Here is a 13,893-nt window from a genome sequence, read left to right as displayed (position 1 = left end):
AGTCCCTTCTTTCTTCTGGGATACGTGAGGGGTAGAAGGAGATGCGTAGGCTGGTACAGGAGTTTAGGAAGGTGGTGGAAATCATGGTGGCTAGGATGATCTCTCTCAATCCCATTTTACCCCACGTCTCTCTGCTCAGCAACATCTTCTACCAAGTATTGCCTGCTCCATGTGAACTGTGTTACCAGGGCCATCACTTGATCTCAACACCCACCCCCTGGTCATAGAGATCACCATGTGATCATTTATGCCATCAGCTCTCCAGACTTGGCTCTCTGTCCTACTCAGTCACACCCGTCCCCATCTACTTTTTCTTACTTTATCCCTGACCTCTAAGCCTGCTCTCCGGGTGTACATCATTCATGCATTCCACAAATAGTTACTGAATGCATACCATGTGCTGGGTGCTGGGGACTCAACAGTGCACAAAACAACAAAAACCCCTTGTCACCTCTGAGTTCATGTTCTAACTGGGGAGACAGTTTAAACAGTGATAAGTGTTAAGGAAAAAAAATACAGCAAAGAAAGGGGATAGGAATGCCAGGCAGGGAGGACATGATTTGAAATGTCAGGGAAGTCCCTAGTGAAAAAGTAACACCTGAATAACAACATGAGGGAGGGGCAGTGTGTGAGTCATGTGGATACTCAGACAGAGGGAATGACAAGTGCAAAGGCCCTAAGGCAGGAGTGAGCTTGGCATATTAGAGATTGATGAGGCCAGCGTGGCTGGAACAGAGTAGCAGGAGGTAAGGTAAGTGTGACAGGTTAAAAAATAGCCCCCCAAAGATATTAGGAACCTATATATGTTACCTTATTTGGTAAAGTTTTTGCTGATATGATTAAGTTAAGGACCTTTAAATGGGAGGATTATCCTGGATTATCTAGGTGCACCCTCCATGCCATTACAAATGTCCTTATGTGAGAGAGGCAGAGGGATATTGGACACACACAGAAGATAAGGCAACATAACCACAGAGGCGGAGATTGGAGCGATGTGGCTACAAGCCAAGGAATGCCAGAAGCCACCAGAAGATGCAAGGAATGGAATCTCCCCAAGAGCCTCCTGAGAGAGCAAGACCCGGCCAACACCTTGATCTCAGCCAGCAAAACTGAACATGGGCCGGGCGCGGTGGCTCACGTCTGTAATCCTAGCACTCTGGGAGGCCGTGGCGGGCGGTTGCTCAAGGTCAGGAGTTCAAAACCAGACTGAGCGAGACCCCGTCTCTACCATAAAAATAGAAAGAAATTAATTGGCCAACTAATATATATAATATAAAAATCAGCCGGGCATGGTGGCTCGTGCTTGTAGTCCCAGCTACTTGGGAGGCTGAGGCAGCAGGATCGCTTGAGCCCAGGAGTTTGAGGTTGCTGTGAGCTAGGCTGACACCACGGCACTCACTCTAGCCTAGGCAAGAAAGCGAGACTCTGTCTCAAAAAAAAAAAAAAAACAAAAACTGAACATGAACTTCTTGTCTCTAGAACTGTGAAAAAATAAATTTCTGTTGCTTTAAGCCACTAAGTTTGAGGTAATTTATTAAAGCAGCCTCAGAAACCTAATACGGTAGGTTATCCTGTGCTTGAAGCAGTTTGCATGCTGGCATTGAGTGTTCTTAAGGCAGCAGTGTATGCGGGTGTGGGCTTTAGCCCCTCCCACTGGACTGGGAGCATCAAGAGTGGGGACTATGCCCCCTATTCCCTGTGCCCTTGGGTGGACAGGACCTTCCTCTTCTGGGTCTGACCAGGGGTCCAGACTGAGGTCTCAGAGCACAGAAAAGTCACAGTAAGGAAGGCCACCCTTCTAAGAACTACTAACCTTTTGGCCACAACAGGGGTCAAGCTATGTTGCGTGGCAGCACTGTGAATATTCATTCTAGATGACCCTTTGGAAGTGGGTTAAAGCTTGAGTTCAGCAGCCAAAAGGCCATGTTTGCCCAGGGTACGCATGCGCTGGAACAGGCTTAGTTGACACCCTGGCCTGGGGGGCAGCTGAGGGACAAGCAGGGCTGCTTGCTAACTACAAGTGTTATCAGCCAGCTGTGCAGCTGATGCCTGGATTATGCAAAACTGGACGTGGCTAGACCCAGGAAGCCTGGCCTGGGATTGAGATCCCCAAGCAACATGTGGAAGGACAACTGGGCATAGGGCAGAGGACAGCCTCCCACAGAACCACCTACTATATACTAAGGAGGAGGGGCAAGATGGAGGTGACAACCACCCCCACCGGAGTCTCTTTCTTGGCCCCCAGCTGAACTAAGTTTCTACCTGCACTCCATGACCACAGGCAGGAAGAGTCCTGGCCCTCGCTGTCCCCAGTGACCTTGGCACCTAAGTAAGCTCCACGTGCAGAGCTGGGCCGGCCCTGGGAACATAACCCGCTGCACCTGAGCGAGAGTGTAGAGTGGCATGGTGTTGGCCTGGTGAGGATGGCCAGTAACTATGTGTTCAACTGAAATCAGCAGGGAACCAGTCCCTTAGGACTCTGGCCAAACAAAAAGGCAGGAAAAGGCTCTGAGGGGGTCCACAGACCAGTCCTGTGAACTCTGGCTGCAGGTGGCCAAGGCCACCACCTCTGGCCTGATGGTGACTATGTAACCCTCAGATTTTCCATCATGGCTCCATTTTCAAATATTTGGTACAGTTGTCAAACCATATGCCAACAACTGGTCCTGATTGCCAGTTTGGAAAGTAGGCGTTGTGCCCAGGCCCCTACACCCACAAAGAAAAACATTTTTTAAAGGCCTGTGATCGTCAGACTAAACCGTGTGGGGGAGGACAGCGTGACACAGGGAGAGAAAAGACACAGAAAGGGAAGTCCACCAACAAGTATGCTCACCTTTGCCTTTGGCCTTCATGACATTGAATGTGGTTTGTAAGAACTTAAGCTATTTTTTTCCCAAGGGGTAAATCAAGGCTAAAAAAAGAAAAATTATATGGTGGCAGCTTCCCCACCTGACCTGCAGAATGCAGAGGAAACGGGGCTGGGCTGAGCAGAACAGGCAGCTGGGCTGGGCAGGCCAGGTACCCAGGGTCCCATCTGTAGGCAGGATGAGACAAGGAGGGGGACTTTGCCCAAACAGTCAATCCAGCTGCAGTGAGACCACTTTCTCTCTCCAGAAAAGTACAGGAAGATTCAAAGGCTTTGCACAGCAAGAATGGAGAGAGGTGACCACGGACACTGGCATGTGCTGTCATCACCCACCCTGGCCTGGACCCAGCCACTAGGAGGGGCCAGCCCACAGCAGGTGGTGGCTAGCTCTGGTTTACCAACTGACCTGGTCACTCTCTCTCCTCTTGCTCCTCCTGGCTCAAAACATGCAGTATCTCCAAAGCATTTCTTGCCCAGTTACCACATTCACACTTTCTCATCCTTCCTAAAACAACAAATTTCCCAAATAAGATCCATCCACACCTTTCTTCTTCCCTTGCCCCAAATATTTGGTAACCCAGCTCTTCATAGCAGACTGTAAATTGCCAAGACTATCCTTTGTACCTGCCTAATGGCTTAAAACTCAACCAGGAAGGAAATACCGGGATTGTTGGCAATATTGGAATATATTCAAGAACTGAGAGATTTTAGCTCCATCTTCTGCCCTATAAATAAGCCTCAAGTCCACAGCATGCCTGGCTATCTAAACGGCAGCGTTCTGTGCCTGCTGCCCAGGTCTGAAGCTGGTTTGGAAGGGCAGGGCCCTGGCCTCCTCTTGGGGGTTCAGAGGAAGGAGCTGCTTAGCCTCAACTGGCTGCTGACCTCACTGCAAGAAATGCCTGGGAATGCCAGGGCTGGCGAGGGGCCCAAACACATAATCTGACTGCTGGCTCTGGGTGGGCTGGAGGTTAGGCTGATAAGAGAGCAGCCAGTCGTGAGTGCCTGCAGCAGAAAATAAGTGACTACACTAGTGTGGCTAGAGAAGGAGGGCACAGGTGAGGAGAGAGGTGAAGAGCCCTCCTCAGGCTCAAAGCCGCTAGGGAAGGATCCTGGCATCAGTCAATTTTTAACAGCTTAAAAGCTCCCAAGGACTTTGGTAGATCCTGCCACCTTCCCTTCCCTCTCCCCTTCTCCACAAGCCCTCGTATCTCCCCAGGAAAACCTCGCCTTCACCTCCAGGCCTTTCTGAGTGATATCCCAGTGCTCAGTAGGAAGGAACACCAGTCACTTAGGGAGATGTCAGGAGAGCCCCAGGCCCTTACAGTGCAATGGCAGTGTTGAAGACGCTAGCTTGTGCCAGGCCGGGGGCTCAAGCAGGAATTTGAATAGAGCCCAAAACCTAGAAGCAGAAAATTCCCAGAGGACCGGGAATGAAAGATGTGCAGAGCGCATATTTTGGTTTGGATGCCTACGTAGGTCAGAATTCTCCCACCTCCTGACTGCAGCCATAATATTGACAGGTTGCTAAGAGTTCCTCGAGGGCTGGAGCCCATCCCAGGGAAAGAGGAAAGCGGTATGGCCTGGCCTTGCCAGACCCACAGAGGCGCATCACTGACCTCTGTCTTGCTGTGGCAAGAAGCCCAGACTTGTTATATAAAAGATCTGGCCTGCAGCTGGGGCTTCAGCACAAACACACAGCCTAGAGCCCATGCCTCTAAACCCAGCCAGGGAACATCTGAGGCCAACCCCGCCTTGAGTTGACAAAGAGAAAGCTATCTGAGGAGTGGGATGGTGACTTCCTAGAAGGCTGATAGCAGGAAATGACAGAGACGGAGCTAGATGGACTGACAAAAGCGGATGCAACCATGAGCTTACATGCTCAAAGCAACCTCAAGTCCTGCTCCTCCAGGAAGTCCTCCTTGACTAGATACATTATTTGAACTGAGCACTCTCTTCAAAAGAGAATGGGGTGTGTGCTCCCAGGCCTGTGAGGAGGAAGCATAATTTATCCTATTTGCTTCTCCCAAATAACAACAATGCCTGAGGCTCCCAGGAACTAGGCCTGCTCTGTTTGCTACCTGGAGTGTATTCTCCCTTCACGTGCTATTCATAGATCTAAAGAGCGCCATCATTTTAACTGCAGCAAATTCCTGTTGGTTCAAGGTGGGGTATTCCCATGAGAATTCCCCTCCTCTAAACTTTGCCAGACATTTGGCCCCATCTCATCCCTTGGCTGTCTGTTCACTGGGCTTCACAGAACTGCAATCCAGAATTGCAGAGGCCAAATCTTGTCCTCATTTCCTTATTCTTCATTCCAACATGCCAAGAACAGTACTGGGCATTCAAACATTCACTAACAACATTTGAAAATGGATCTCACACACACAAAAAAAAAAAATGAAAGAAATCAACATGATGTGCTCAAAAGAGGAGGTGAACTGAGCTGTACCAAGCACTTTCACGTGTCATTTGGCCATAATGCCACCAACAAAGTAGGTAAAGCGGGCACACTCCACCCAGTTTGCAAAGGAAAAGCTGACTTGCCCGACATCACAGAGGTGAAGAAGGGCTGCTGACTGAGCCCAGCATCCTTTCCACCCTATTTCCACTTATCTAGGCACAGCTCAATTGCTTTGAAGTTTAACAAGAATGAATGGGCTTAAACTACATTAAAAGGGAGATTTGACTCTTATCAACTTAACTACTATGAATGCTGAAGTCCTGAATCAGATTAAGAAATATTTTTATATAATTTCACATATGAGGGGCCAAATGCAGTAGCTCATGCCTATAAACCCAGTTCTTTGGGAGGCCGAGGCGGGAGGATCACTTGAGTCCAGGAGTTCAGGATCAGCTTGGACAACATTGTGAGACCTCATCCCTACAAAAAATTAAAAAAACTAGCTGGGCATGGTGGCACGCCTGTAGTTCTAGATATTTGGGAGCCTGAGGTAAGAAGTTGCTTAGGTCCAGGAGTGCAAGGTTGCAGTGAGCTGTGATCTGCAGCCTGCAGCCCAACCTGGGCAACATAGTGAGACATTGTCTCTAAACAAAACAAAAATTTCACATTTGAGATAACTTTCTCCCCAGGCTAACACTATTCTTATCCAAAAATTGACAAGCAGCAGACTGGATAATCCACAGAGACTTCAACCCTGATATTCTTTAATGAAAAGACAGACCTAAAGACAAATATTGGAGGCCAGGCATCGTGGCTCATGCCTGTAATCCTAGCACTCTGGGATGCTGAGGTGGGAGGATTGTTTGAGCTCAGGAGTTCGAGACTAGCCTGAACAAGAGCAAGACTCCATCTCTACTAAAAATAGAAAAATTAACCAGGCATGGTGGCATACTCCTGTAGTCCCAGCTACTTGGGAAGCTGAGGCAGGAGGATTACTTGAGCCCAGGAGTTTGAGGTTGCAATGAGCTATGATGATGCCACTGCATTCTAGCCCAGGCAACAGAGTGAGACCCTGTCTCAAAAACAAAAACAAAAACCCCATAAACAAACAAAAAATACTGAAGAAGAACTTAGGTTCCTCAGTACTTGAATGAGTTCTCTGAAATCCCAGGCTGGGCTGCTGGCAAGGAATTACTCTCCATTACTGAAGACTCTCCATTCCTATGGCTCCAATGGTACCTATCCTGGCTCAGCACACTTTTTGGCCACTTATTGCAGTTGTCTAGGGAACACAAACTCATTTGAATGTTGGCCTTGGTTTAATTTTAGCAAGGTAAGTCTCATTTTTTAAAACCTAGAATAAATTCCAAAGTCAGTTTCTGATTACCCACACACCATACTCAAAGCCAGACTGAAAGACCCAGATTGACTCCTCTCTTTCACTAGTTGGGAGAAATGCAAACTTGTTTTCCTATAAGTTTACCAAGAAAAACAAGCTGGCAAACATTAGAAGATGAAACACTGCATGGTGGATATGTGTACCCAAAACCCAGGACAAATCGTTGCAATGATTCAGAGTTAACTAGACCAGACGCCCTTTCAGCCAACCCTTTCACCCCACCCTTACTTATCCCTTATCCCGCTAGGAAAGAGCTCCATTACCTGAGTGGCCTTGTCATTGGTACAGCAGGTGAAGGCCCCATCAGCATCTCGTGGCCACTGGCCCAGAAGGTAAGAGCTGAGGATGGTGTCCAGGGAGAACGTACGTCGGACCTGGGGTGGCTGAGGCCTACACACTGGCTTTTCTGGGGCCACAGAACACGGGACACTGGCTGGAAGAGAGCACAGCCCGAACACCCTGATATCAGCATGGAGGAAGGAGACGGGACCCAGTCTTCTCTTTTCTAGGGAGCCTAACTGCCATGTCTTCACTCAGACCTATCTCCCTCCTAAAAGAATTTGGAGTTGCCTGCAAAAGCACAATAGGTCTGACAAGAGCTTTCCTGACTTAACCAGTTAGCCTTTATCCCGGGAAACAATTTATACCATTCTACTTTGGACTTAGGGATTACTTTATAAATGTCCTCTATCCTTTTCCTGTTCCTAATGGACTATGAACTGTGAACTCCTAGGTTTCCACACTGAGTTTCCTGAGTGCAGCACTGCTTCCCAGCATTAAAGAGGGCGCTCTAAGGGGACAAAAACCACGCTTTCTTCCATCTTTTATCTCCTGCCCCTCTTCCTCCCTCCCTCCAGCACGATTGCAGGGCTCCTAGGCACTGCACAAATTCAACCCATTAACTGAAGGCCTCTTCGTACTTCCTTCAGGGCTGGTTAGTGACCAGGGAACCTAGGTGACTGAAACAAGAGAACGATTTACTGTAACTACTTTCAACTATCCAGGATTGAGAAATCCAGGTTAAGAAAATACCCAAGTCTTTTAGTTCTCTACCTCTGACTTCTATCTAAATGGGACCAAAATTTAAAAAAGCAATTATAAATCCATTCATTTTATTTTTACCCTGGTTAAAGCTTTCTGGGAGAAGGTAAAAGTTGAAACTGTTGATAAAATATTATAAGGGTTCTAGAATCATCTGGAAGTTTCAATCATCTTAGTTGACCCCGTTTTCCACAGCCACATTCAAAGCACTCAAACCACCTTAAGAGTATAAAGGTTCTTTCCTTTAAACAGAACGAAATGCTTTCACATCTGCAGTAATCCCTTAGTAATTCATGTGGATATTAAGCACAGCAAAAAGAACTGGGGACTGTATGTATAAATAAACTTGAAGAACTTTATATTAAAAAGACACTAAAGGTTGGCAGTTCCTCAAAAAGTTGAACATAGAATTACCATATGACCCAGCAATTCCACCTTTAGGTATATGCCCCCAAAGCACTGAAAGCAGGGACTGAGACAGATCATTTGTGCACCCACGTTCATAGCAGCATCATTTGCAATACCCAAAAAGGTGGAGGCAACCCAAGCACCCAAGGAGATGAAGATAAACAAAATGTGGTGTATCCATATGATGGAATAGCATTCAGTCTTAAAAAGGAAGGGAATTCTGACACATGCTCCAATACAGGTGATGCTAAGTGAAATAACCCAGACACAAAAGGACAAATACTGTGTGATTCCACTTATATGAGGTACCTAGAACAGGCAAATTCATAGGGACAAAAAATAGAATACAGGTTACCAGAGGCTTAGGAGGAGGGGGAAATGGGAGTTGTTTAATGGATACAGAGTTTCTATTTCAGATGATGAAAAAGTTCTGGAAATGGATAGTGATTACAGTTGCACGACATTGTGAATGTACTTAATACCACTGAACATAAACTTAAAATGTTTAAAATGAGGCCGGGCGCGGTGGCTCACGCCAGTAATCCTAGCACTCAGGAAGGCCGAGGCGGGGCGGATCGCTCAAGGTCAGGAGTTTGAAACCAGCCTGAGCAAGAGCGGGACATCCTCTCTACTATAAATAGGAAGAAATTAATTGGCCAACTAAAAATATATAGAAAAAATAAACCGGGCATGGTGGCACATGCCTGTAGTTCCAGGTACTCGGGAGGCTTGAGCCCAGGAATTTGAGGTTGCTGTGAGCTAGGATGATGCCATGGCACCCTAACCTGGGCAACAGAGTAAGACTCTGTCTCAAAAAATAAATCAAAATAAAAAAAAAATGTTTAAAATGGTAAAATTTACATTATTTATTTGTATTTTACGACAATAAAAAGAGACTAAAAATGCTATCTTCATTCTCCAAATTTATTTGAATATTTACATACATTTTGACATAGTTGTAACCAATGTGAAATGTACATTATGTTCTGCCTGGTTCTACCCATTTCATATACCCATTTCCAAGTATCAACAATCTACATATTTGTCATTTTAGAAGACTGTATGATATTCCACTAGCACAATAGTGAGCTTAGCCATTCCCACATTATTGGACACTTGAAGGATTCCTCTCCAATTTGGATATCACAAATATTATTGCATGACCAACTTTTACTCTGTTTTTATCTAATCCCCAGCATATTTCTAGGTCATCGCTGTCAGCCATCACATAATGTATGCTCATTTAAAACAAGTGAAAAATGATTTGTAGTTAATAGTAAGTACAAATTATATCTATAGAAAAGTCAGGAAACATATAAACAAAAAGAAAAAAACCCTCAACTCTCAATGTCCACAGATGACTATTAATATACTATAGGATATATATTCTTGCAGGCCTTACCTTCTATATATGTATATGCACTTTAAAATTAAAAATGGGATCATACTGCACATATTGTTTTGCTATATGTTTCACCTTATATCATAAACATCTTTCCAAATCAATATATATTGACCTACAACAGATCATTTTAAATGATCTTAACATTTCTAGGTTAAACCTCTTCAAACCATCTTTCGAAGGTGGGAATCAAAGCCTTCAGGTTCTGGGCCCACTTACCTTTCCTTTACACCTCACTCTCCTCAAGGTCTCTAGATCTTGGACAAACCACACCATGCATCATTTCCCACCCACGTCCTAGGACTGCCCTCCTCTGAGGTTTTACACATATGCCTGGGGTTGAAATCTGTCCCATCTGTCAAGGCCAGCCTTACTGCCTCCACTTCACCAAGCTTTCTGTATCCCTAGAATCCCCTGGAAGGAATGTCTCAGAATTTTCCGAGTTTCCCCAATATTTCTTACCCCTAACACCCTTTCTGTGGGAAATGGGTTCTGTAACTCCTAGATAACAAACAGCCTGAGGCCAGGGACTGGCCCTGATTTCTCTTTGTATACCCCACACTGCCTAAAGCACCAGGCTAACAACCTGCAGGCACCTGAGTATTTAAGTAAAATTGAAAAACCCTCACTAGAAAAGTGAACGAATTATACCATGGCTTCTGGGCTTCCTTTAAGCAACCATACTGAACCCACTCACATGGAGGGAAGATCCCATAGCTGCTTGTCTGTTTTCCTCCCTCCAAGGGCTCAACCTCTTTTACCCTTCCTGTGATCTTGTCCCCTAGTAAGTTAGTGACAGGCATGCTGGGTTCAAACCCCAACTTTATCTCCTATATGGGCATTTCAAACACCCATCTTCCTATCGAAAAGTGGCCATCCAGATATTTCTGGGAGCTTCTGACCCATATCAGCAGCTCAGACACCAAAATGCTGTCCTGTGGGCCTCCAAAACTGCCTGTTTGAGTCCAGTGATGAGGCAGGTACTCTGGAAAGTAGATTTAGAAAATTACATGACAGATAATCAACGAGGCATATGGGAAGCAGATGAGCAAGCGACTGGCATAAAGGCCAGGATGTCATAATCTTAAAGGCTGTTGCATGGCTGTTTTGAGGGAAGAGGATTACGACTCCAGGCCTGAGAATTAAGTGATGGGGAGAAAGATTTCTTGGGGCCACCTCTCCCATCACTTCAGCTGAAGTCCCTGCAAAAAGAAAAATCCCCTGTAGATTTTTTTCCACCTGAGACCCTTATGTACTATCTCGTGTTTATATGGTACTCTCGAGTTTCGCCCCATCTGCACAAAGCACTTTGGTGTGCTGTATAATCTTTTACGCTCCTGTCAGCTCTGAAAGACTGATAAGGAAGACTAAAGCACAAAGAGGCTTAGTCTCTGATTAGACTCCACCACCCTCTAAGTCAGCAGCAGTCCTAGATCTAAATCTAAGCCTCCTTCCTCCTAAATCAAACTTCTTGCAACTATTCACTGAGGCTCATCTCTCTCTTGCGTCAGGAACACCCTCTGAGGTTGCTGGGACACCTGCCTAGACACCTGGAGGACGGATTGCTTTTTTAGCTCCTTTTCAGGGATGGGGAGTAAAGGAGGAGATGGCAGGCCTGGCTCTAGTATCTCCAATGACCTTTATTTTTTTTTTGCTTTTGTTTTTCTTCAAAACTTGGGTTAAAGGATTCTATTAAAATTATCTCCTAGGGACAATTTTGACCCCTTTTATATCACCCTTAATATCTCCCCTATTCAATGAGCTATAGCAGGAATCCAATCTTGAGGGCAATAATCATAGGTGGTACTGTGCTACTGTGCTCCCAGTACTCATAGGACTAGGGAGCACCCAGAATCCTGGAATTTGGGATGAGAATCCAACCACCCACTTTGGTCAGTTCTACATTCTTTCCAGCCACTTCTGACCAAAGTTATTCATTAAGACTCTGTGGACACCATGGGTCCTGACTCATTCCTCCATATACAAAAATAACACAAACAGCAACAAAGAAATAAAAAAAGGAAGAAAGGAAGGAAGGGAAAGACATGAGGAGAAAGCAAGTAACCCCAATGCAGAATCAGTAGCCTCTGACTCCCTCTCCACCAGCAGATCTGGAAGGGTCTCACTGCATCTAAATCGAAAGGCTGGGCTTGCCTCAGTTTCTTTTCCTTAAATGAAGAGACAGCTGGCCACCTCCTCATGCGGGGTGCTGACACAGCTGGCTGGCCACAGGATTACAGAATTACCTTGCCCTCAGCAAGGCTCTGCTCCCCTCTCAAATCTCCAAATTCTTGGCATGTCCCAGCCCCTTTGGAAGACTAAAATGCCATGCTTCCTCATACCTAGGAAATAAGGGAGGGGGCATTTTTTTAAAATTAGACTTTGATAGGAAAAAAAAATCTACCACTTATCTCATAAATCTCGCAGATGGTTTGGTGAGCACCTGCTTCTTTGGACACAAAACTGATTAAGGGGTAAACCAGGACGTCAATTTCCTCCAAATGCACAATGCAACCAAAGCCAAAATCAGACGCTGACATGTTTTGTGCCATCCCTGACGGGGCTGCAGGCTAGCACACAGTGGCCCCCAGGTTATCTGTGAGGAGGGTAGGTCTGATTGCAGCTGCCCTCCCTGTGGTGGGACTGTAGCCAACTCCGCACTTCGCTGGCCTGCTCTCCCTCTGGCAAACAGGAAAACAATCCAGGCCTAAGTTACCTCTTAGTGATGCTGGAAAGAAAAAAAGAGATGCAAATACAATTTAAGGCCTTTGTTAGAAAGAGTATGCCAAACCAATCAATGCCCTTTATGATTAAAGGTGGGGTTGAGGGAGTCCGAAAAGAGGAGACTACCCTAAAACATGCAGAGTAAGTTCTAGTCCCTATTATCCGTAGGTGTACACTCTCCTAGGTCCCTGGGAAGGTGCACATTTTTAGTATCAAAGCCCTTTCCTTTACTAGTGACAGTCTATCCCAGCCATGGACACCACCTGGAATAAATGACGCAGGGGATGCAACGCTGCCTGTGGACTTGGGCAGCAGCAGCAGCAGGTCAGCACTCAAATTCTGCTGCCCAGCCAGACCGACCTCAGATGAGAACGTCCACTAAGAAATCCCATGAGTGTAGTTGGGATAGGGACTCTTGGACTTGTCTCTCATGGGCATACTGGAAAGATCTGGGTATTGAGTTCTGCCTTGTACTTGTGTGATTATTGTTAAAGAAGTACTGAGGAGTCACAACGGCTGCTTGTGGTTTGTTTCATTTCTGGAAAGCACCCCTCTCAGATTTAGGAAACAGAGGAGGGAAATAGGACAATAGGCTTCCCTATCAGAGAAGAGAAGCCCATATCATGACAAGCCATGACAAAGCAGCAGGCTGCTGGGGCACCGGCTGGGTGGCTGCGGGAGGGTGGAGTGTCCTGTTTACAGCACCACGGGGTATTATCGGCCCATCGCATGCACCAGCCTCCACAGCCCAACCACCTGGCGAAGTACCCTGGCACCAGGCCAGGCCATTTCACCATGCGGCTGAGCAGTGGCGGATGCTTTGGTTCTTGGGCAACGGTGAATGGAAAAAACAAAACAAAACAGTACACACCGGAGATAAGAAGCCTTAGGTGCTATCTTCCAGAGCCACTTGTCCCTGTCTCCCAACTGCTCCACTTGCATGGCTTTGGGGCAGGGGGGCATGAGTGGAGAGGGCCAGCGGTCAAGTGTCTGCTGCTGGGGATAGTGGACAGGGCAGAAGACACGCAGACAGCAGACAAGATATGACACCAAGGCTGGAGATGGGCCAGGCACACTGCAGCAGACTGACCAGACTGATTCCTTCAGCAAACAGATTGTGAGTGCCCACTATGAGCCAGCTCTGTGATAAACACGTGTGACGCGGAAGGCTGAGACAAGCTGCTGCTGCTGAAGTTGAAGTGGGAAGGCTGATGCAATGGATGCATAAGTGCCAGGCTACCTGGGGGTTACCCCCCAGCAAATGCCTCTTCAGCAGGACCACTAATTTGTCTCTGCTGTTCCCAATATCCCTTGCTGAAGATCAGCTCAGGGTTGACCACACCAGCACTCCACCACCACCACAGGTACCTCAAGGAGGGTGACAGCTATTAGAAACGCAGGAATGGGGTCAGAGGAAGGAGGAAGGCAGCAGATGATACAGGAATTGAGGCATGATGGCTACTCTTCTCAGCACAGCCAGAGATAGACTGTGGGTGGGGGCTTAGCAAATTACAAGGAGAAGCCAGCCCCTTACCAATGGGTTCTGGCTGAGCACCTACTCTACCTACTTCACTATCTTTAGGGTAATGTAGGATAGAGAAGCCTGGGAAATAAAGACAAGGCTACTCTCTCCACCCATCCTAGTCATCCCA

The 13,893-nt window shown here is 46.6% G+C and overlaps 1 protein-coding gene across 4 annotated transcripts in view; it reads right to left on the bottom strand.

The window, feature by feature from the left end:
* The window catches only part of FAM117A (family with sequence similarity 117 member A), a 43,333-nt gene that overhangs the window by 11,095 nt on the left and 18,345 nt on the right, over nt 1–13,893 (bottom strand). For 3 of the 4 annotated variants that reach the window (XM_012789720.2, XM_012789719.2, XM_012789723.2), the window contains exon 2: nt 6,930–7,099. The exons of the other annotated variant lie outside the window; for it this stretch is intronic. In XM_012789720.2, the coding sequence (XP_012645174.1) occupies nt 6,930–7,099 (170 nt within the window). The remainder of the gene's footprint in view (nt 1–6,929; nt 7,100–13,893) is intronic. 4 annotated transcript variants of the gene reach the window in all.

This window comes from Microcebus murinus, chromosome 18 (genome assembly GCF_040939455.1).
Source record: "Microcebus murinus isolate Inina chromosome 18, M.murinus_Inina_mat1.0, whole genome shotgun sequence".
In the NCBI taxonomy this organism is placed as follows: domain Eukaryota; kingdom Metazoa; phylum Chordata; class Mammalia; order Primates; family Cheirogaleidae; genus Microcebus; species Microcebus murinus.
Note: the sequence above shows the minus strand (reverse complement) of the source record. Positions and strands in the feature narration are given on the sequence as shown.